Below are 25,396 nucleotides of genomic sequence, written 5' to 3'. Positions count from 1 at the left end.
TCTCTTCAACAATCACCTAATATATATTTTCACTGGTCATATATATTATTTCTTATCTTGTACCTTAGCTATAGCAAAACTAGACTTGCCATTTCCTGAATAAACCTATTTTTTCTTACCTCTGTGTTTATTTAAATTTAAACCAAAAGGAGAAATGGATGAGCATGGAAATGACTGAGGATGGAATGCAATGGCTCAGGATTATGGGGGGAGAGTTGGTCAAAGTGATTCCGAAATCAAGATTATTTCAAAAGACATCTTGAAGCAGTGAAGACATAGAAAACGACACAAGATGTGGTCTGAAAAAAAAACAGTATAAAATCCAAAGGAGAGTTATATTGAGGTGGAAACTGCAAAAAATAGCATAGTACATTTGCAGACATCCAGGCACTTAGAGGTATCAGACGAGAGGAATGTGGAGGTTTTTGGCGGTGTAGAGGCAGATCGTTATTTTATTGGATGTCTAGGTGTACACAGGGTTCACAGATGGCTCTCTATGCCTTTTCATACCATTCCCTCTACTAGGAATGTTTTGTGTATATTTCTTATATTCACTTAAAACCCTAGCAGTATCAAACCATACCAGATATGTAATTTGAGTATCTATTGTGTGCCTGGCACTATGATTGACGATTGGTTTAATTCCCATGAAGGAGGTTCAAATTATTATCCTCGTTTAATACAGAAGAAAACCACTACTTAAAAAGTTTGAGTAAGTTGCTCCTGAATAAATAGCTTTTGGAAAGGAACCATAACATTTATATTCATTACATTCATATTCATCTCCCAGAGAATAAAGCTTCTTTCTTGGCGTATAATATAATTCAACAGCTGTTTGTTGAATGAATGGTTGAGTAGATAGATAAATAAATTGTATTAACTTACAAATAATAAGAGGTTCACATCAGAGGATTTTTCCCAAATGAACTGTTTGAGTGTTTTTGAAGATTTTGATAATATTTATTAGAGAGTTTTCAGAAATTCTGTTGGCTTGTTTTAAATCCTTTTTCTTGGCAAAACTTGCTTTAATAGATTTAGTGTTATGGTAAACAAGCCCATAAACCATACAAAACACTATAATCATGCAATTCATCACTTTTTTAGACATGCAAATATTATTCCAGTGGGCTTAGAGTTCCTCTACAGAAACTGATTAGGGGACCACAAGTACAGAAGAAGCTTTAACTCTTAGTAAATCCTATCTGTACGGTTATTCTTCCTTGCGTGATTTTTTTGCTTCAGTGAAAACCACAATTCGTTCAGCTTCTCATGGTCTTCTCTTTTGTTCTGTGAACCAATTTATAGCTCAGTCTGTCCTTAGACTTAGATGTTAAAATTCTTAGTTTGCCTAGATGTTGTAATGTGAGAAAAGAAACATAATTTTAAATGTATATATATTTTTAAAAAGAGCAATTTATGAAACAGTATGAATTATCTAAGAGACTGCAGATGAACTTATTTTTTAATGTATATGTTGAAAACTACATTTCCCAATCTTAGAAAACCATGTGACTGGTGGTATTTATGGCAATGTGGTATCTCAAAATACTGTAAATTAAATAATATACCGGCAACTTGTGGTTAGTAAAAACCTCACTTACGTCACAATTTGTTTTCCCCATAAATAGCACTGCATTAATTTGTGTCATGTGAAATTAAATACTACAGAGAATTATAACTAATACAGATGTGAAAGTTTCATCTGTTTTCAAGGCCCCGTTCTGTAACGTGACCTCATCTTTGAGACCACCCAGATAAAGAAATGCTTTTGGCACTTAGAATCTCCAGGCATCTTTATGTAAATGATCATTTTTGCCAAAAGTTCAGAATTTTTATGTGCCAAATTCTTAGTGCATTTCTGAAATAAGATTTATGGGTCATCTGAGTGAAAGCGTAGAACCCAAATCACAGTTATTTATTAGTGCAGAAAGCTAGAACTGTAAAGGCATTTATTCAGTAAAAATTGCGCATCAGCTGCATGCTAAGCATAGTTTTAGGTGTTGAGATCCAGTGGGATCTGTTCTGTCATATTTGAAAAAATAATCCCATAAAATAAATATGATGAGTATATTACTTGTTGGTCTTAATACTTAATGATCTTGAAGATTTTGGAAAGATTTGGATTTTGTCTCACTAACTTTTTTCTAAAGAAGGGCTATCAATTAGTAAAACTAGATTTAAATGTTGTCATTAGAATACACAGATTGTAAATATATCTGCATTTATCTTAGCCATGGCTCCCTGGAGAGAAAACATTTTATTTGCATTTTCAAATTTTCTACTGCCTAAATATATTTCATACATGGTAAATAGATATTTAATGCACATTGAATGAGTGAGTGGTTGAATTAACATATATGTGATTTCTAGTTCTTCCCATTTCCTCATTCTTCTGGCAAATCCTTTATATTCATAATATGATGTAAGAATTTTTTTCCTAAATTGCTATTCATGTAATATTAAATTATGTTTCTATGAACTAAAAATCAAATAATTCGTATTTTCCTATCAATTTATAAACTAGAGTAGAATCTCTTCTTTGGAGAGACTTTGGAAAAAGAGGCTATTCAATTAAAATTGATAAATATAAAGAATTTAAAAATGTACGTCTACTGGCTTGCATTCAACAGATATCTATAAAAAGTATAGGAAATTGCATTCGCTGTGCTATGGTCTTGGAGAGATGTAAAACATAACCAGAAAAAGCATATTAACTATGAAAAAGTAGATGTTATTCCATTTTATTACAGAATGATAGTTGGGTTTTTCCTTTTTAAATAACTACTGATCTCTCTTTTTTGAAAGTTCATGTGGGGGAAAAAATCCAAAACAAAACATTGGACAAATAAGTGTACAAACATGAAAAATGAAAAACGTTTAAAAATGCATTTATGGTAATTTTTTAAAGTGTTTAAAGTGAAATATTCTCAATCTCAAACCAAGTGGACTCTGTCATTCCACCTAACTCTTTTTTATGCCTAGGGCATTTACTGGTAACCAGTCACCTTGAAAGCATTCTTCAAGTCAAACCAAGAAAAAGAGTGTGCTCCGTCAGACCTAAACCATGAGCAGTACTAAATAAGTAACTTAAAAATGCACATTTTCATAAAGCAACAATATGTGCGTTTGTGTGCATGAATATATTGAAAAGGAAAGCATAAATAAATGGAATAATTGAAATAAGGTATATGTATATAATCATCATTCATAAATAGTATATCACTTTAGAACTTTAATAATTAAGTTGAAATTGCAGTTTTCAAATAAAATTTGGCAAAATGTCTTCTGAACTCAAGTATAAATTCAGTGAACAAAGTAATTTAAAAGAATCTTCCTTAAATATTAAGAATAAAATCCTGCTTAAAGAATTGGAAAATGTATCAACAATAGTCAACCTTAAGCAAGGATCTTGGAAATACTAGATGATATTCAAGTGATAAATAAATTTGAAAATAGATGATCAGGATATAATTAAAGTTCAATTCAATAATCCAGTATAGTTGACAGGAAGATGTATCAACTTAGGAAATAATTTTGGATTTATATATTTCTAATGATGGATTTGTGTCTTGGAATTGGGCAAATTTCTAGGCATTAAAATGATTCTTTTATTAGAAACAACTTTCATTTTACTTTGTATTCTGAAATGATAATTTAGAGACATTAACATCTACAAGATAATCTTTGCTCACGTAAACTCTTTTAGGAATAGATTGGCAAATTCATATTAGAATACTTCAGTATATTGTTTATTATTAATATTAGAAGGCTCCCCTATATTATTTTTGTTAAAGGTTGCATACTCCTTTTATAGCTGCTTTCTCAAGAACATTTATTATATTCTATGCCAATTAAACCAAAGATCTGAAAAACTCTTTACAATGTCAGTATTTTCTTTTTATCTAGTCTGTTCAAATATTCTTGCAACATGATGTGGTTTAATTGAGGTGGGAAAAGGAATGCATTTTATCCCTTCATTTATCCTTTTTTGGTGTGAATCATGAAAGTCACTTGTGAATGTAATCATCCTTTCTGCTCTCCCCTTCAGCTTATTTATTCAAGTAAATGTCTGTTTGTAATAATACATTTTCAGCTTCCTCTGCTCAGAGTTTGAGCAAGACTTCATGAGATGATTCATTTAGAATAACATAGAGAAAAGATGCATTATAAGATTTTAAACTTGTGTTTCAGTAATTTTTAAAATACCCTTGTTGAAGAGGAAGATGGGCACGGATGTTAGCTCAGGGCCAGTCTTCCTCAGCAAAAAGAGGAGGATTGGCAGTAGTTAGCTCAGGGCTAATCTTCCTCAAAAAAACAAAAAACAAAAACAAAAAAAACCCTTGTTGAAATCATTTTGGACACTCCCAACTTTCTTGGATAAACCAGAGATAGACGTTGTTGAAGCTGGCAGTTGGTGAAACTATTTTGTCTCATAGTGTAATATTTTGTTTTGCTTTGTTTTTCCATCATAGTTCTCATGGTTATTTTGGAGTTATTTAATTATTTGTATGATTAATTGCTTTTATTGTTTATCTCTTGCCCCCATCTGTATTGTAAATTCTGTGACATGAATCAATGTTGTATTGACTGTTGAATACCCACAACATAGAACAGTGTCTGGCACTTCTCTAGTGCTTAATTTATATTTGTTGAATGAATAAATGAAGTTCATCACTGATGTGAAGGATTGATATTGATCATTCAGGCATTTTAGATTATGTATTTCTCAACCACCACATTGAAAATTAGTTTGTATTGCATAAGTTATTTGTTTAATGATTTGAGGAGACTTTGGGGTTAATGCTGGGAACTTTGATTTTTATCTATTTCAAGAAACTTGCTGTGTGGCCCTGAAAATGTATTATATAAATACTTTCTATTAAATTTTTTTATAGGTGGAAAAGTGTGTTGTACTAACCTCAATGGTATATTTTGTGGTTGAGCTGAACAAACATAAGAGAGTGCTGTAGGTGCCCTGTGTCATTTCATGACAGTTTTCCTATGTATACAAATAACCCTTGGTATGATCTTTTATCACCTGTTTCCTGTGATTTTTTTGAATGTGGTTTTCGAAGTCAGTTCATAAGGCTTTGGAAACTTAAGTGTGTGAGCTGCTTTTCTGCCTTTCAGAATATTTTTGTTGTTTTAACTGTTGTTAAAGAGAAGTAAAACTCTATTCATTCAGAATCCTTCTGATGGTTTTGCCTCAAAGCTGGGGAGAGGTGAGAGTTCCTTTCTGAACTAGCTCAATAGATTTCACTTTCATTCAAAAAATGTTTTTTAGTTTCCAGAATTATCCCATGTGTGCTGTTTTTTCCCCTTTTAGGATTTTTTGGTTCATTTTGGCTCTTTTCTCATTCAGATTGGTTTTTTCCTGCTTTGGAGAGAAAACTCTCATCAGTGCTATGAAAAAAACTAACTGGCTCCTCTTCCTGTCTCACATTTCTAGCATTTGGCAAATATCTGGACTTTCATAAGCTCAGAGACTTGGTTGGTTAATACATTCCTCGTTTAGCGAAATCACCAAATAGAGATTTAGTGGTCTGTCTTTAAAGCCAGGATTTACATTTAGTATTTAGTGTTCCTGAACTTCATAATGAAAATTTGTTTGTTTGAAAACATTGCTAATAAAAGTTTTTACTGGGACTAAAATAAAGAATAAGCATTTCATTTTCCAAGCAGCATAGTTAATCTGCAAACTTCTAACGAATACATTCTGGTGGAATGAATGCAGACTTTTAGCTGCAATAAACAGGTGATAGGAAACTGGTTAGAAAAGGTAACTGTGGAAATACAGAGTTGGTCAGGCTTTTTATAGTCAGGCTTATTGTTCTCAGCTCAGGCAGATTACATAGATACTACAGTTCAGTGCTGATTGGCTGAGTATATATATGTTAAAGCTGTTGTAAAGCTTGTGGATAAAGGATTTATAAACACTGTTGTGTATGTTTTTCAATGTTGAAAGTATTACCGAGGAAGTTGTTACAAGGTTTTCTCTGCAGAAGATTTTTGCTGCTGAATTGGAAAGAAATGTATTAGCATTAATGTCTTTAAGGATTAAAAAAGCTGAGAAATTATGTCACTGAAGGCTCTTCATCGTTTCCAAAGAATATTGTGCTTGTGTGTGTGTGTGTGTGTGTGTGTGTGAAGGGGGGAAGGGAGAAGACTGTGATCAGATGCTTCTGTGGATTCTGATTGGCGTGTGCAGTGCAGTAGAGCATTTTTTCACTGTTTAGCAACTCCTTTCCTTTCCTTCAAAGTTAAATCTTGTTTAGTCTTAACCTGTGACGTCACTGTTTTTTCAAAACTTATGTTTATCCTTCGCTATATTTCCTGTGTTTCTTATGTTAAAATCTGCGTGACTGCAGATTTTCTTGGTTTCACCATAAGAAAAACATAAACTTTCAATTTGTTGATTGGCAATAAAGAAAATTATGTATTTATATACTGCAATACAAGTAGAATGACTCCATTTGAGAATTAATGCCACATTTTAAAGTTAAAGTAGTGATTTTCCAGCTTACTGCGGTAGGTTTTCACACAAAGACGATCTTCATATTAATTTTTTGGCTATAATATCAAAAGGTTAGAAAAGAATGCTTAAAATTCCCAAAATAGTAATAGTAAGCTATTATGTTTTGTGCTAGTAAACGAAAAACAAAAACCCTTTCCAGACACAATAAATGGAATATTCAACTTAACATTTCAAATTCAGGAATTAGATTTTATTTTCTAAAGGAATGGCAACCTGTAAACTTTAGATCATTGGTTATTAGTGTGACATTCTCGTGTTACCTTTTGTATTTCCTGAGGGAAGTACTCTGTGTTTTCTCTGTCTGTGTGACACCCAAGGAAAGTCATTGCATCTTATTTCCTACCTATATGACTTTCTAGTTCATGCCTCCCCTTCTTACCATTTTTGTCTAAATGGCAGTTTGCTAGTGTGCTAACTGGGGATGATGATATTTCCAAGCTTTTATTGTTTGGAGTTTGAAATAAAATGATACTTTGAAAGCACCAGCACATGGAAAGCACTAGATAAATGTTAGCAGTTATCCTGGTCCTATCACCTTAAATAGCTTGTTACAATGTCGTCCTTAATTTGCAGACTCTGTTACCTTTCACTCAAATCTGTTTGAATAATCTATTGGCTAATGCTTTTTAAGATTAAATTCATTAATATTATTATTATGTTATTATGTTATACTATAATCCTCCACTGCCCTATATAATTGGGACTGTATTCTGAATCTGATTTTAAGGCTCCTTCCGATTTGACTACTGTTTAATTCTCCCTCCTATCTGCTCCTGATTCTCTTGTGAATATATCTTTCTTTTTTTTCCAGATATAATTGACATATAATATTGTGTAAATTTAAGGTATACAATGTGTTGATTTGATACACATATATTGTGAAGTGATTACCACAATAGGGTTAGCTCGTACCTTCATCACCTCACATAATTGCCGTTTATTTTTTGTGGTGAGAACATTTAAGATCTACTCTCTTAGCAATTTTCAATTACATAATACAGTATTGTTAGCTATAATTGCTGTGCTGTACATTAGATCCTCAGAACTTATTCATCGTATAACTGTTTGTTTGTACCGCTTGACCAACATCTCTCCATTTTCCACAGCCCCTCCTCTCTGTTTCTATGAGTTTGGTTTTTTCAGATTCCACATATAAGTGATATCATAGAGTATTTTTCTTTCTCTGTCTGACTACTTCACTTCGCATAATGCCCTCAAGATACAACCATGTTGTCACAAATGACAAGATTTCCTTCTTTAATGCGACTGAATAAAATTCCATTGTATATTTGTACCACATCTTCTCTATCCATTCATCCATTGATGGACATTTAGGTTGTTTCCATGTCTTGGCTATTGGGAATAATGCTGCAGGGAACTTGGGAGTGCAGATATCTCTTCAAGATCCTCGCTCAGGACTCTGAATATATCTTCCTTTGCTCAGAATTTCTACCTGGAATATCTTACTATCTCTTCTCCTGTGTTCACTTATTGTTTTGTCTTTAAAGGCCAGCTCAAGTTTGCTTCCTTCAAGGAATCTTGCTTAAGCACCCAAACATGTTTATCAATTCATTACTTTTGAATCTGTTCCACATAATTCATTGTACCTTATGATACTTTAGGCCTTACATAGGTATGTGCATTCTCTTTCCAACCACAAGCTTCTAGAGTCCCTTGGAGACACATATAGGAAAATTCTCAGTACTTTTGTTCTGGGTCATCTGCCCATCTGTGCTCCCCTGCTTGGAACTTTCACCCATCTGATCTTGTCGTTATCCTGTAACCTTTTGGTTTTATTAATCAAGGATACCATCTCTTGGCTTTGGAAACTTTGCCATACTCACATTAAGTCAGGGCTCTCCAGATTATTTTCCAATTATATTCATGTAGGATAAAATTTGTAAAACTGTGTCAAATTTCACATACCCCAATTATCCATATATGTAAGGATATACATATATATATATATATATATATATATATATATATATAAATGTGAAGAGATTTATTATGAGGGATTGGCTCACACAATTATGGAGACTGAGAAGTCCCACGATTTGCCATCTGCAAGGTGGAGATGTAGTGATGTAATTCCAGGCCAAACTCAAAGGCCCGAGAACCAGGGGGTGCCAATGGTGTAAATTTCCAGTCTGAGCTGAAAGGCCTGAGAACTGGAGGGCCTCTGGTGTAAGTCCTGGTTCGTGTCCGAAGACCTAAGAACCAGGAGCACTAATGACAGAGGGCCGGAGAACATGGATATCCCAGCTCAAGCAGAGAGCAAATTCACATTTCCTCTGCCTTTTTGTTCTATTCCTGTCCTTAACAGATTGGATGAGGCCCACCCAAATCAGTGAGGGTGATCTTTATTAGTCTACCTAGTCAAATGCCAATCTTTTCTAGAGACTCTCTCACAGACATACCCAGAAATAATGTTTTACCATCTACCTGGGCATCCCTTAGCCCAGTCAAGTTGGCACGTAAATTAACCATGACACACATAAATTTCTATCATTTTCTTGATTTCATGTGATAATTCTGAAGCTCCTTCTGCTATAGGACAACTCCTCGATTTGAGATAATCCCCAATGTGGAGGGAGAATTTAAACAATGTCCTTGTGTTATGTTTAATAATTTTCAGCAGCCACACCATAGTTCATCAATATGCATTTAGAATTAAATTGGCATATCTTGTATATATTTCCTTTGATTTGTATAATTCTTTTTATTGGATTCTTGTTTGTCTTGAAATTATAATTTTTACTCTAAGAACATTTTGAACAGCCAGTTTGGAGTTTCTGACATTTAGAAAAAGATTGGGATAATTGTGATATGTGAAATTTGACACAGCTTTAGGAATTTTATTCCTCATGAACATAATTGGAAGACAATGTAGAATATAACTTTATTAAATGTTGAAAAATTATAACAGGTAGATATGAATTCATTTATTCAAATGCTACATTTTTTAGGCAATCTCTGTTTAGACAATTTTACTCAAAGGCCACCACTTTGTATATGTATCTTCAAAATATGTGATTAATGTTACTCTCATGCTGAAGCTCCAAACGTCAAAAGGATAGCGGAGCATTAATTGTTTTATGATATTCCACTCGTTAGAACTTTTTTCCCTATAATTTCAGAAATTCTAAATTTCATGCTTTTGTTTTTGACCTCAGAACATAATTGCCTTTGTTCATTCCTTCAGGATGTCAGTTTTCATTGTCATTGTGTTACACTTAACTAAATACTAAAATATCATTTAAATTATATGTATTCTTTGTTGAAATAGACTTGTTGAAATTCAGTGTATTAGAAGCTTACTGGTAGCAGATGTACTTTTAAAGAAACTGGATGATAGGTTGATATTTCATTGGGTTCCCAATGTTATTTTTGCTGCCAAATGTTTTGGACTTGATTTTCAAAGCACATTTTTTAAAACTTGGACAAATGTGTTGGCATGTAAAATGGCACAGAGAAAATACACATATTTAAGAAAATTATGTCATAGACTCTGCTGAAACTTAAAATTGAGAATATTTGCTTTTTGGCAGCATTTAAGTAATGAAGTATTTTTAAAAGGCATTGCCAATAATTAGAAACCAGCCCACTTCCAGATATGTAAGTGTCCCTCTCTATAATTAAGAAACTCCTTTAAAATCATTAGCCTTGACCTGCAAATAGTTTAATTTACTTCTTTCTCATAAGGAACCACATCTGTTTCCTTTTCATTTTAAAGTTTTCAAAAGAGTCTTTTTTCTTCTTCCTATGGTTATTGGGATACAGGGGAAAAAATGTTTTTAACGTATTAGTAGTTTTCAGTGCTAAAAACTGATTTTATTTATATATATATCATAACATAAATAAATAAATAAAATATATTATTACAGATATTATGCATATGATGTATTTATATTTATGTTTAAACTAGTGGCCTAAGTGATGTTTAAGCAAAGGGATGGTAATATCAGACTATTTGTGTGGGTCATTTATAGTATTTTTTCTTTTATTGATTTGATAATTCTTCAATCTTACCTGTCCAACAGTTTCAATGTCCCCTCTTTAAACATTCCTTCATGCTTGATTCAGGGCTGTATTAGTAATGTATAGCTCAAAACTTAGTGGCTTAAAACAATAAACATTTATTATCTTCCATGGTTTCTTTAGGTTAGGAACCTGCGAGTAGTTTAACTAATTGGTTCTGGCTCAGTGTCTGTCACAGGTTGCAGTTACCCAAAGATGGGCTTTCTGGTGCCCGGAGGATCAGCCTCCAAGGTGCCTCACTCGCCTGCCTTGTGAGTTCATGCTGGCTGTCAGCAGAGAGCTCAGTGCCTTGCCTGGACCCGTCCGTGAGGTGTCTGAGTGTTCTCAAGGTGGGGTGACTGGCTTTGCAGAAAGTGAGTGATCCAAGAGAGAAGTCAAAGCTTCAATGTCTTGTTAATGAACTACTTTTGGAATTTAGACATTCTTAGTTCTGCCACACTATGTCCATTCAAAATGTCACTAAGTAAAGCCCACTTTCAAGGGGAAAGGGAGTAAAAATGGAGGACTATCAAAGAATTGTGAACATATTTTAAAGCTGCCACATGGACCTCTTTAATAAAATCCATGCTCCCTCCCTAGGTTTATCTACTGCTCTAGTTTTAAGTACTACCTGATTATAAAGATCTCTTTTCTGAGTCATTGACCTGTGTTCAACTTCCTACCAGATTTTGTTCATGCCTCTACAATCTGAACATTTTCTTATGCCAGAAACCTGGGAGTCATCATTGTCACCCTCTCTTTTACCCTTCGTGTTCAGCCAGTCATCAAATCACGTAATTTTTTGTTCCTAAACATATATCAAATAAGTACTCTGTCATTAACCGTTTAAAGCAACCATCTTTTCTTTACTGCTACAAAATAGCCTTCTATTTGCCTTTCCTTACCCACGCGTTAAAAAAAAAAATTCTCTAGTAGATTTAATTTTATTTAAGTACACAAGATTTGGGGTAAATAAAGTATAAAGGTAGGAAATGGAAAATAAATACAAATGTAAGCTGTTTTACTAATGTTTTTGTATTTACAACAAACGAACATATAGGGCAGGCTGAAGATTTCAGTCTCTGCTAAATGGAGATTGCGCTGCAGCCATTCTTTTTTGAGTAGATCCTTGAGTATGTAGAACAATCCATGGAAAAAACAGATTTGAATAGGGCATTGAAGGTATGGCCTAGGGAGAGAGATATATAAAGTGCTAGATTCATCTGTCCTGTAGCTATTTAAGTTCCCTCCCCTCTGAGCAGTGGCAGGCAGGTTAGTCTGTTGAGTCAGAATCTTTCTTTAATAAATACACAGTGCCCTCGTCTGTGTTGTATACATCCAGTGACTAAGCAGCATGCTCCTCCAACATGTCTTCACTGACCACTGGTATTCCAACTTCTGCATTCATCCTTTTCTACTCTACAGGTACTCCCTGAGCTGCTTTACATCACTACCATGCTTTTAGCCTATATTCTACTCCTAAATTCTAGTCTCTTGAATCTAACTGATAATTGAACATTTCCGAGTGTTATCTTGGTGCCTTAAATTCAACATGTTTAAAACAATTAATTATTCTGGGTTATGCCCTCAACCAACTAATTGGCTGCTTGCCTCTTGTCTATGTTTAGTCCTTTATTTATTCTTTTCTGATATCCTTTGTCCTAAAATCCTATGTCTCAAGTAGCACTCCCTTCTTTGAAAGCTCCCCTCTAATGTCCTTGAGTTATCCTAGCAAGTCTCTGACCCCATCCTTGGCATCCACAAGGAATCATTTGACTCCTGTTTGGTCACCAGCATTTAGCCTCCTGCTCCTCCCATCCCTGGATTGGTATCTTTAGTTGTCATCATGCACAATTCACCAAGGACTTACAGCATTTTGAGCCAAATGTCATCAAGCAGGCTTAACAGTAGGAGACAGACCCCAAGGAAAGAGAACAAAAAATAAGAAGTCTCAACAACAGGGTGGTTGAAGTCTTGGAAAAGGAGAAAAGAGAGTGAGTTGTGCTGAAACAAGTGAGCAAGAACAGGGAGCTATTTCTCCTGTTATTTAATCCCTCGTCACGAGCACTTTTCATTAGGCATGTGTTTGACATGGAACTGGGGCATTTCCACAGGTTCTGGTTGTCTTAAGCAGAGCTCAGTTTCATTCCTGTCCCCTTAGTCCCATGGTCAGTGGGGAGTGCCAAAGTGTAGCATCCTACCCAAAGGTTACCAGATCTTACATCCAAAGCTTTTTCAATTTATTCAGCTAATATCTCTTACACACTAATAGGTGACACTCTGTTCCTTGTTATGACAAATTACCTCATGGGGTTAAAGTTAAAAGGAATTGAAGAATATTTCTTCTTTCCCCCAAATTATTTTTCCATAGCCACTTCACAATGCCCAATGCAATATTACCTTGATACGACATACAATAGACGATTTCGTTGACTATCCTACATTTGAATTGTTGACATTTTCCATGTCTTAGTCTTCTTCTCTAGTAACAAAGTCTCTCCATTGTTAGCATGATAACTGAGTGGTAAAAAATACAAACAAACAAAAACTTTACTATAACTTAAGCATATTTTTTCCATTGGACTTTGGTTGCTGATTAAAGCATTTAGTAATGTAATTGAAAGTAATTTAAATAGCTAATTAGATAATGTTGCAGAGTAGTTTTCAGTAATATGTTTCTTTAAACAAAGCATCCATCATTTAGGAGTGTAATTTAACACTGAGTTACTGATACAAATGCAATTATATGTTAAATGGAAGAAAGTCTCCACAAATCAACTTTAGTTTTCTGTAAAAATTGCCATAACCATAACTTTAGGATAATTCTTATAGGGCTAAACGAGATACATGTAAAATTTGAGGCTCTACATTTTAGTTGCTTTTGCAACTGTCTAATATCTGGTTCTAAGTCATATTTTTGACAGTTAAGACCCAGATTAAAGCTATGTCTATGTATACATGTTTTGACAAAATTGACTGATGAGTTTAATCAATCAAATTGTCCACTTAGTCAAACAAATGCTTTGACTCTATATTTGCTTATTTGTTTTGTTTCTTTGTTTAATTAACTTGTTTTTTAACTTAATTGGTTAACAAAATATAGCCAGATCAATTCAATATTTGGAAACAGTTTCAATGTGATTTTTTAAAATGGTTATAGCAAAGTTAAGAAACAAATTTTCTCTTAGAAAATGCTCAAAAATTTACTGTAAAACATTACAGAAAATTCTGATTTCAAGGACCTTTTGTTTAAAAAACAACAACGAAAACACCCCTCTATGATTCCATTTTAACTGACTGAAATCAAGAAACTGGTTTCCTAAATTGGAACATTTTTATTATTCAAGGATTCTATTACTTAAAATAAGAAATGCATAAGTGAAAATACCTTTATCCATGAAAATAGACTCTCAGTATTAAAAATGACTTCATGTTTAAATAACCATCTAATTTCTGAATGATAAATAAACAAAGGTATTTTATTTTAGGAACAATACAAATGCACATTTCAGAAATTCAGTGTCACTCTGTCGTGAGAATACCTTGCCAAAATGTTGACTCAAGATCAAATCTTGAAAATAGTGTTATAACTTACCTCTAATTATGTTAGGTCTCTTTGATCAATGCTGTGGATTTGCTCAATTCTTCTGTGTGTGTGTGTGTGTGTGTGTGTGTGAGAGAGAGAGAGAGAGGGAAACGAAGAGGATGTTGAATGGCAATCAGCATGGAATTACTGTGCAGTGCAGCTTGAGAACTTTAAGTCACCTTCTCAGAACGCCTGGGGTCTAGGATACAGTTATAGTTTTTCAAAATATTATAGAGATGAGGTAAAAACTAATGTCGTTCTCAGTTTTGAAATAATAATTACGGTTTCACAACCCAAATGAATATTTTCTCTAAGTTTCGAGTGAAAATAATTAGGGTAATAAAATTTCTCTCTTTCCCTACCCCTTCTCTTTTTTTACTTCCATGCTTCTCTCCCCCCTTCTTTTCCTTTCACATTTCATGCTTAGTAAAAAACCCACGAGAAAAGTTGCATATATTTATTTAAATATGTGTGCGTATTATGTGAGCTAATCAACCATCAATGCAAATTTATAATTGTCATGTATGTATCTCCGTAATTAATTCTCTTGTGTGGAAATCAACTTATTAGATGGTTGGTAAACAATAAATTTAGAATTTCAATTATATGCTTTTAAAAGAAGACTTGTTGAGTTTTTATAATTAAACATTTGACTTTCTTCCAATAATGTACTGATTATGTTCACAATCTTGTAGTGGGAAAACTGCTAAGCTTGACATGAAAAGATAGCTTTCTGTATAAAAATGAAAGATGTACGTTTAGCAAACATCCACAACCAAATAACAAACTAGAAAAACATACTTCCCACGTATATAAAGGACAAGTTTTCGACTTTCTTGCTATACAAAGAGCTTCCACAATAGCAAATTATGCATAAATTTGAGGAAGCAATTACAAATAAAAGAAAAAAGAATGGCCAGTAAACATATTAGAATGTATTCCATTGTACAAAAAAATAGTGCAATTTAAAATAAGAATATTAAGTCATTCTTTGCCAATCACATTGGCAAAATTTAAAGGAATTGATAATATTTAGTTTTGAAAGGAAAAGTACTTCTGGTGGAAATGTACATTTTTTTAAGTTTCTTGGATATCTAGTAGTTGATATTTGCCAAATTGAAATATGTTTCCCCCTTGATCCATCAATTTCACTTATAGAAATATACCATAAAATATATTTGGATAATTATATCTTTTCTAAAATTTTACAACAATGTACACAGATATGTTTGTACTTCCCTGCAGTATTGTGACACAAAAATACTGTGAAGTTCCTAAATGCACATCAACATAAGACCAATTAAATAATGTGTTATATGTCTATACAATGCAGCCATTAAAAATGAGGTTTACAGTATAGAAATGAAAAGATTTCCCCTACATGTTGTTAAATTAACGAGTAAAATAAATCAAGATATCAGCAGTGTGTATAGTGTGACTCTACCTGAGGAAAACTTATTGAGGAAAATACAAAGAGGGCTATAATGTCTATTTGTTTTTCTGTAGAAACTTCTAAGAGGAAGGTCACCACGTTGTTAACAGATTAGCTCTTGACCGTGGGGTAAAGGTAGGAGTAGGGAACTGAAGGAAAATTTCATTTTTCTCCGTACAAATTTCTATGTTCCTAGATAAAGAATATACATTATATTTATAACAAACTCATAAACATGCTCATTATGTTATTATTTGGAACAAACTGTTATAGAATTGAAATAGAGTATTTAAATAAGTATACATAAACTCATGAACCGTGCAGTTTTTTGGTAATCGTTTCCATAAATAAACAACAAAACAAAACAGACACACGTTACCCCCAAGGTTTATCTGAAAATCTTACTCTACAAATTGGATGATACTCTGTTTAGTCTGTACCTCATAAACTGGCCACATTTTTAGAAAATTCAGAGTAGTTGTTTTACAGTTATAAGAAAAAAAAAAAACTATGCTAGACATGGTTTTTAAGAAATAATTGTTATTGTTAGATTTTTAAAAAATCCAGTAGAGTTACTAAAGCGAAATGTATTCTATTTTAGTTAAAATTATGAATTGCAACTGCTTTATTCCTTGGTATTAGTTTACCGCAAACACTGGAAAAGCAAGCAAAGGTACTTTTCCTTTGTATGTAATAAAGACTTATTTTCCTTCCTCCTCCTTCTGTTAGCTTTCAGCCGTGCCCCAATTCCGATGGCTGTGGTCCGCAGAGAACTCTCCTGTGAGAGCTACCCTATAGAACTCCGCTGTCCAGGAACAGATGTCATCATGATTGAAAGTGCCAACTATGGGAGGACTGATGACAAAATTTGTGACTCTGACCCTGCTCAGATGGAGAATATACGATGCTATCTGCCAGATGCCTATAAGATTATGTCTCAAAGGTATGATACTTCTAATATTCTTTTCTTTGCGAATTTCATATAAACTCTCAACATATGTCTGTGTGACATGTTGAGCATAAGTAAGAACATAAATAGTATTGGGTGTTTTATGATAATTGGAACTACTTTTTCCATTTCAAACTATTCTCCATATCACTAAAATGCTAGTACTAGAAATTGCAAATGGCATTTGGAAATTACTAAAATTTCTTAGATTATTTATTAAGTTTTGTGGTTTACTCTATGTTCTCTAGAACTGAGTTCATTAAATGAGAAACTCAATTTACTTTTCACAAACAAAATTTTGTAATTTTCCCCCCAAATTACAGAAAAATTGTTTTAATACTAACAATTACTTTCTATCAGTGTCGGAAAAAGAGAATAAAATTAATAGGAAATTTTATAACCATTAATCAAAATATAGTAAAAAACTTGATTAATGGTTATTTGGCCTTGGAAAACAATCAAAAAAAGTATTCCTTTGATATCTAGTATATAAATTAATTCATTTAATGCATTTAAACTATCTAAAATACTACCATATTAAAATAATATAAATTAAGGTACCATATAATATCACTGGGTAACAAAAAAGAAGATCTTCAATTCTAAAAAGACTGGTTAATAGGAATTCATCCCATAGAAGTTTTAAATTATATTAAAATTTGTTGATAAATTAGCTAAATACTAAATATCTCTTAAATGTTTGTCCACTATTACTATGATTTCTCAGAAATCAGTGGTGAAGTCATTCATTTACTATAAGCCTTCATACTTTCTAACTACTTGCTCACAAAGTAATTTTTAAATAATTAATAAATGATTTATTTAGTGAATTTGTTTTTTCATTAGGATTTCTATTTAGGCACTTCTTTCTATTGTTTAAGTATTTCTTAAAATATGGGGGTAATCATAGCATATGTAAAAATACAGTCGTGTGCTGCATAATGACGTTTCGTTTAGTGTTGGATTGCATATATGATAGTGATCCTGTAAGATTAGTACCATATAGCCTAGGTGTGGAGTCGTCTATACCATCTGGGTTCGCGAAAGTGTGCTCTATGATGGTTACACAATGACAAAATCACCCGACCCGTTTCTCAGAACATACCTCCATCATTAAGGGATGCATAACTGTAAACAAATTGAGTATGAGAGCAAAAACAGTAGATTTCAAGGATTATCTTTCTTGTGCTTAAAGAAATCCTGCCTTATCTTTAACCTTTTGTCTTCTTGACAGTTAAAATTCTGTTATGTATGCTTTCATGTGCTTAATAAATTGATAGTATTTTATTTTTATAAATTACTGCTGTATAAATTATTAAAAGAAATTATAATATGCCAGGTTTTTGATGATTGAAGCATCTGAGGTTTACTTGAAAGATAATGGTCTCTCTGGGCAAATCTGAGTGCTTTTGTTTGTCTATTTCTAAAATGCCGACTCATGGTAAGGTGAGCGTTAATGAGAAATAAGATTTTTAAAATAGGGTTTCCATTTAATCTAAGTTTGTTTGCATTTGGTTCTTGTGTGTCTCTCTCATTGTTATATATTTGACATACCTCCAACTGTGGTTTCATTCTCTGATGTTATGCCTAAAAGAAGTCTAATCATTTCATTGCGTGTAGGTGTTGCACTGGTCTTTCAGCTTGGTTTTCTGTGAGTAGTGCGGAATGGACACCAAGACTAAATTATGATTTTGTTTCTGTCAGACCACCAAGCATAGAATTAATTTGGGGTGTGGATTTAGGAAGAGAATCTGCTTTTCTGTGATTAGGTTTTCATTGAAAATGTAGCAGAAGCATTAACTTCACTAGCTCTTTGATCTCTATATGATTTTCATTGAAATTGTTTTGATCTTTTCATTGATATTATTAACGGCTCCCAAAATAAGCCCTTAATCTTATAATTATTGCAAAAAATAGTTATAATGGATCCTCTGGAGCTACTGAATTATATGGGATGAGTGTATAAAGTGACAAATCTGCAAGTAAAATTGCTTTAAGCACCCTGAGTCCGTCATTTGTGGAAGCCCTCATGGTGGTTTCTCAAGTAAGAATTCTCAGTTAGCTGGAAGAGCTGTGGGTCATTCTCCATGGAGGCAAGTTCCTTGCTTGTATTTGGACTGTTAAATGTATGACATTTGCACTTGTCCGAAATAAATGCTTTTGACTCTTGGTTAGAAGAAATCGGGTTCAATCTTGTAAGCTCCCGAGATGGGATGGCCATGTCCACTTAAGCTGCTTTATAATGAACTTTCACTGTCATGCTAATGACAGCACATTAAATAAGGCCAGTAATTAGTAATTATGATATGGACAGTTTAAATAATGTATTTGGCCTAAAATCATAACGGAAAACATCTTTTCTAGAAGGTATCTTAGATTATTTTGTTTTCTTTCGTTTAAAATTCTTAAAAGACACTATATCAGGGTCTAAACATTTTTAAGCATGAATCTATATGGGAGGATTATTACTAAATTCAAAAAATTATTTGTGTGTCCTTTCATAACCTTGTTAAAAAGGCATCTTAACTTGCTTCAGCCTCATAAATTAGACAGGTGTCACAGGCAAGGGCAGACTTGAAATGTTACTCATGCAGATGTTTGAATATACATTGAACAAATGCATAAATAAAACTGTATCCTGACATGTTAGTTAAGTGTGAAAAAATGGGGACTTGAATCAAAAATGATATGACACTTGATGTTCACATTTTTCCCCAGTAGAACTATGCAATCTGATACCTGCTGTAGAGAAGCCAGTTTCCTCACTGCCTTTCAGATTGTACCTCGTGTTCTTAAACCCAAGTGTGTTCTCATGCCATTCTGCCTCCATCACCTCCAAATGTTCTGTGCTTTACCTCTTTTTACTATCCTACCAGAAGATTGTTAAAATGTCAGAACACATTTATTTATCCTTCTCAGAACTTCTAATCTCACTCACTTATCTACATCCCTCTTTATTGCATCTAAACTTTAATAAACCTATTTTATTACACTTTAGACAGTTGCCTTCTTTAAAGTAAATTATAGGGTTCTAGAGGGCAGACTTTCTGTTGATTTTACCTAAAACTAACTTTTGATGTGTAATGATGTGTAAATGAACAAATAAATACGCACTCCAATTTTGTGATTCCACTTAAAAGCTTTAACTCTATTATCTGAGTGATTTTTGTTTCTTTTTATTTTATGTTTACACACTTCAGAGAGTTTAAAAAAATAGTACATATAGCTTTGGAATCTTAATGTGAAAATGACTATTGGTAACTGATGACTGCAGAAATCTTATAACACATTCAGGAAGAAAATTTCCATGTGTTTTAATTATCTCATTGGTACAATGGAAGAGATATCAATATGTATTTCTTAGTGTTACTAGGAGCAATAAATAACCTAATGAAAAGTAGATTCCTTACCAGAGTTTATGGCAAATAAAAAACACAATAAATGTTAACAAGTATTATTATCAATAACAGCTGAATAGGTTTCCTATTTATTTAAGCACCTTATATCCTGAATATTAAAATTCCAGATGAAGGAAAAATGCCTAAATAATCAGGCAAGGAAAGGATATTTTCCTAAAGATGAAACAAAATCATTTTTATATACCATATAATTCACCCATTTCAACTATACAATTATTTTTTAGTAAATTTACCAAGCGGTGCAACCATTACTATAAATTAGTTTTAGACTATTTCTGTCCATTTTTCACTCATTTCCAGATTCTGCATATCCCTTACTATTATACTCCTTCTCCTTTCCAACCCCATACAATGACTAATCTGCTTTCTGTTTGTATGTCTATTCTCAGTGAATTATTTTTTGAGCTAAAAATGGAATATCTGAAATCAAGTTAAAGTTAGTGGGCATTTCACTGGGGATGGTATCAAAGAAATATTAGCAGTTATTTCTAGAGACATGAACATAAATATGTTGCTTACAGTTTGAATTCTCTTAGACTCAAAGATCATGAACACATACTTTTTTTTAAAATACTCTCTTTAGAGTTTCCTTCAAGTAGAGATGTTAAATGTATAAAGTACTTTTTCTATTTAAATGAGTGATTTAAATTTCACTTTTAATCTCTTAGCAGTATTTTAGCAATATTATTTTTCACATGCTACAGTCACATTAGGAACATGCAAAAACAGAGAGAGAGAATTGTTTTTTCTCACCTTTCTGCAAAAGTTATATTTCGGTTTATATCAGTATCACTGCAGGAGATTTTACAGCTTACAAAAAGATCTTGGTTTCTGTTACATTCGTTCCTAGTGAAGTTAAGAACTCTTTCAACAGCAATAGAAGAAGAAATGCCAGTAGCAGTTTTTGTATGTGCGTACCTGAGTAAACGTTCTGCAATAACTGTGTGTATATACATGAGTTTTTCAATTTAAGCATTCTGTTTTGCTCTTTTGACGAAGTCATTACGTCTTGTATTTCTCTTATGAATTATAAAAGATCAAAAATATTTCCCCATATCAGAGACTTTTCCATTGAATCCATATTCTGTGCAATAAAAAGAACAGATAGGCATAGAAACTATAATATATAACTCATTGCCTTAAGGATTACTTTTTGTGTGCATGTTTATTTTTTAAAAATTAGAAAAGGAGGAAGGAAGATAACTCCAGTTCCAAAGCCCAAATGCAAAGCTGGAAAGTTCCTTTCTGGAAAGCTTTTACCTCTTTTCTTCTAATATTTGGCCCATTTCAATTCTGAGAGTATATTTTGAGAATGCTGTACTAAAATGCTTCCAAGTACTCCTTGCTACTAATTTAATTTTGAATGAAATTATATGTTATATATGTGTAGTTTGAAGTATAAACATTCCATAAATAATTCAGACATTTCAGGATAGCTCAGAGTACAAGCTAAAGGAAGTTGAGTTGACTGTCTATTATGGGCCTTGGGGAATATTAACCCTTTGTGCAGCCATTCTCTAAGTGTGGTTCATAGAAATTTGGAATTCTTGAGTCCTTTCCCAGGATTCCACAACGTCAAAACTATTTTCAGAACAATACTAACATATTATTTTCCTTTTTCATTGTGTTAGACATAGGCACTGATGGTGCAAAAGCAATGGTAGGGAAAAGTGCTGGCATTTTAGCAGAGATCAAGGCAGTAGCAACAATGTACTTTAAAAAATTTCTCAGTTTTAATTTCTAATATAGTAATATTGATAGATATAACTGACATAAACTGATAGTCTTTGGGTATCTTAATTTTAAGAGTTAAAGAGGTCATGAGACAAAAAAAGAAGCAGAATTGATACTTTAGCAAATATAATTATTTTTTCATTCTTGCTTGAGGCTGAAAATTAGTTATTTGTGTTTTGTTTTCATTATTTTTACATTGCATAATACTCATTCTATTTGCTTTTACATCGTCTGGACTGTTTCTGTGAGTGAATTATTTTTGAAAGGAAGACTATCTGTATGTTGTACAGTAGTCCTTGCTAACACAGAGCCAAATGAGAATTAAACCCATTGTAACCTGAAAATTACTAATGTTGTTTTCTGGTCAGACACTCATGGGATGAATCTTTCATAAAATTATAAAAACTTGCTTAAAATTAAAATGATTAAAACAATAGAAACTTAGAATTGCTTATTTTTAAATAAAATATACTGCATAGATTAATAGTGTATTTTGGGGGGTGGGGAGGGAGAGCCCTGTCATGATATTATTCTAAACACAAAAACTTTGAAGGAACTAAGTTTGTAAGTATGTATACTGGAAAAAAATATTTTTAATTTTAATGTATCAGTGATGTTAATTTTCTGTTTTAAAAAGAGTCAGTCTTGTAAAGACAGACTTTGAGAAGTTTTGGGCAGATGTTTCCTGGTACTCTTTAAATTTTCTGAGCTCTTAAACATTTGCCCGTGTTAATGCTAACTCCAGTGTATTTAGCCATTAGTAAGTCCATTGGCAAACAAACTAATCAAAAAAACCTAAAATGGACTTAAATAGAGGTAGAGTTAGAATAATAGATTTACCTGGAGTTTGCCATGTTTCACATTTGATTTATAAAACATGAGAACTGTTTTTTTTTTTTTTTTTTTTTTCCATTTACCGTAAATGATCACCTTAGTTGTTTCCCTACCTCTAGCTTTTTAGGTGATTTTACCCTCTGTGGTCAGTCTGTAGAACTTGACATCTTGTGGAAAATATTTAGAAGATATTACCAAGGAAAGAAAGATAAGAAGTTTCTGAAAATTAGTTGTAGGTATAGGATAAAAACACTGAAGTGATTATCTTGAGTATAGCTTAAATCCAAATGGAAAAGAACCAAGCAGATCATGAACATAAACTCTGTCACTGATTAATTGGGTAACTGAACTCTGGAGGAAAGTAAGTTATAGTGACATTCAGCAGACATTCAGAATAAATACCTCAGTTTGTCTATCACTACAATGACTTTAAAGATTGCTAAGGCTATTGGGGGAGTCCGTCTCAAAGTATTTTGACTGCCTTTCATTTTTCTGATGAGGAGACTGAGTTATACAGAGTTGAAAAAATTTACCTGAAATTACTTACATTCTATATGATGGCACAGACATGCCTTCTCTCTGAATGCAAAGGCCATGATTTCTTTTACTATGCTCTTTTCTTTCTTCTTCTAAGACCAACTAAGAAGAATTTTTGTTGCAAGGAAAGGTCTTTTCACTTTTTAGTACATCAGGAAAAGCAAGTGAAAGATTCAAACCCATCCACATTTTATATGATCCAATCCATTGGTTAAACAAGAGTAAGGTTTAATGAAACCAACCTTACAAAATTGATCAGTGGAGCCATTTAGTTTTATCTTTAGAAAAATATCATTTCTTTGCCTGCTGATTGTTTAGGCATTTTTCCTTTAGCTGGAGTTTTAATATCCAGGGTATAATGTGCTTAAATAAATAGGAAACATATTCAGTTGTTATTGATAATAACAATACTCGTTAGCATTTATTGTGTGCTTTTCATTTGCCAGAAATTCTAGTAGAGAATGTACTTTTCATTATGTCATGTATTCCTCTCAGTATCACTAAGAAATATTTATTGTTATTGCTTCCATTTGTAGCAATAAGGTAATTAAACCACATAGAAATTTACTTGCTGAAGAATTTAAGCCAATACACTGCCGTATCTGAAGAATATGGGGCTTTGTTTATTGTGTCAAGAGTGATAAAGTGATAAAATGTTAAGAATAGTTAAGAACTGTGCTCTTGGTCATGATCACAATGGTGAGAACAAAAGCTCATTTCTCTCATGCAAACCCTCAACCAAGTATTGGATTGATTTGACTCAGGTTTTATCAATATTCAATTACAGCCACATACAAATTTTTATTATTGACATTTTTGATAGAAGTAATTTAGTTATTGTGAATCTGAAACCCTCCATCCTCTAAACCCCTTTTTTATTTGAATCAATTATGTTTATAAAGTGTTTTGGATAATGTAATGCTTCTTGGAAAAACAAGCACTGATAGAACAGAACTGATTGTATTACTAAATATTTCCAGCTATAACCATATATAAGCAATATTTATTGAGATCTTATGAGCCAGACAGCGTTCTAAGCACTTTATATAAATTACTTCATTTAATTCTACCCTCACTCCTGTGAAATGGATGCTATTGTCATCTTTACTTCACTGATAGGGGGACTAAAGCACAGAGAGTTTAATTAACATACCAAAGTTACACAGTGAATGGCAAAGCTGCAATTTTAACCTGGGCAATCCAGCTCCAAAATCCATGATTACTACTACAATCTATTGCCTTGTGCACTCTGTCTAAAATATGCCCTATTTTTAATAAAGGAGACTAATTCAGGAAACATGTATGAACCAGTCACTATTACTTGAAAAGAAAATACACACATGCATATGCGTGTTTACCCTGGTAAACGTGTACAATATTAGTGGTGGGTTATCATTTTCACATACAAATAATGAAAACAGCGTGGAGCTTATTAAATTATGTGGCATTTGTTTTCTGCCTTAGGATAAGTTTTCAGGCAAAAACACTCAAGTACTTGTGATGAAATTTTTAGGAAAAAATCTATGAAATCAGATTTGTTATTGTTTTTAAAATTTTGAAGTTTATGAGGACACAATTTTCTATAAGAGTATTTAAGTAAAAGTGAATTCACTGGTAATAATGAAGAATAAGTTGAAATTTGTATGGTATATGGAAATAAAAGAAAATAGGTATTACTTACCATGCAAACTCTAGAACAGTGAGGGCTCATGAGTTAGAAACTAAATATATCACCTGGGTATTCCGAAATACTTGTAAATGAGAAAATGTATAATGTCAGCCTTTCTTAATCAAACTTGAATATAAGTAACAGAATGCTTTAAAATTCCTAATATTTTATGTAATGAGATTTTAGATAGCATAAATCTTCACAAAACTTTTTCTAATAAGTTATAAAAATGAAAGTGGATCTTTATTTGTACCACACTATAGTAACTTTATTACATAGATCAATTTATTCTGGTTTAATATTTTTGTTCTCTGGCAATTATGCTGAAAATGTGTTGCTAAATTTGCCTCCATGAATAGACTACTAGACACAAGGTTTAATTGACTCATTTTTTTCTTAAGAATATTACTAAATAAAGTATGGTTAATAAATCATTCTGTGTAATACATCTGGAATCTTCCCATTATGCGTTGATGTGTTTATTTAACTCTAAGATAAATGTTATTTCCCAAGTTGTTTGGGAATGACTATTACCCTAATATTTGTGAATGTGAAAAATGCATTAATTGATACTGGTTTCTATACAATTAGATATTTACTTTATCACATGTATAGCAGGAAGATACGTAAATCATATTTATTTATAACTAGGTTTACCAAATGCTAAAAGCAAAATATGTT

At 32.6% G+C, this 25,396-nt stretch overlaps 1 protein-coding gene across 50 annotated transcripts in view; it reads left to right on the top strand.

The window, feature by feature from the left end:
- Positions 1–25,396, top strand: part of ADGRL3 (adhesion G protein-coupled receptor L3) — an 801,265-nt gene that overhangs the window by 353,716 nt on the left and 422,153 nt on the right. For all 50 annotated transcript variants that reach the window (XM_070262457.1, XM_070262459.1, XM_070262461.1 and 47 more), the window contains one exon: positions 16,303–16,516. In XM_070262457.1, coding sequence (XP_070118558.1) covers positions 16,303–16,516 — 214 coding nt within the window. The remainder of the gene's footprint in view (positions 1–16,302; positions 16,517–25,396) is intronic.

The sequence above is a fragment of the Equus caballus genome, chromosome 3 (assembly GCF_041296265.1).
Source record: "Equus caballus isolate H_3958 breed thoroughbred chromosome 3, TB-T2T, whole genome shotgun sequence".
NCBI lineage: Eukaryota > Metazoa > Chordata > Mammalia > Perissodactyla > Equidae > Equus > Equus caballus.
The sequence above is the reverse complement of the archived record's forward strand: the minus strand, read 5'-3'. Positions and strand labels throughout refer to the sequence as shown.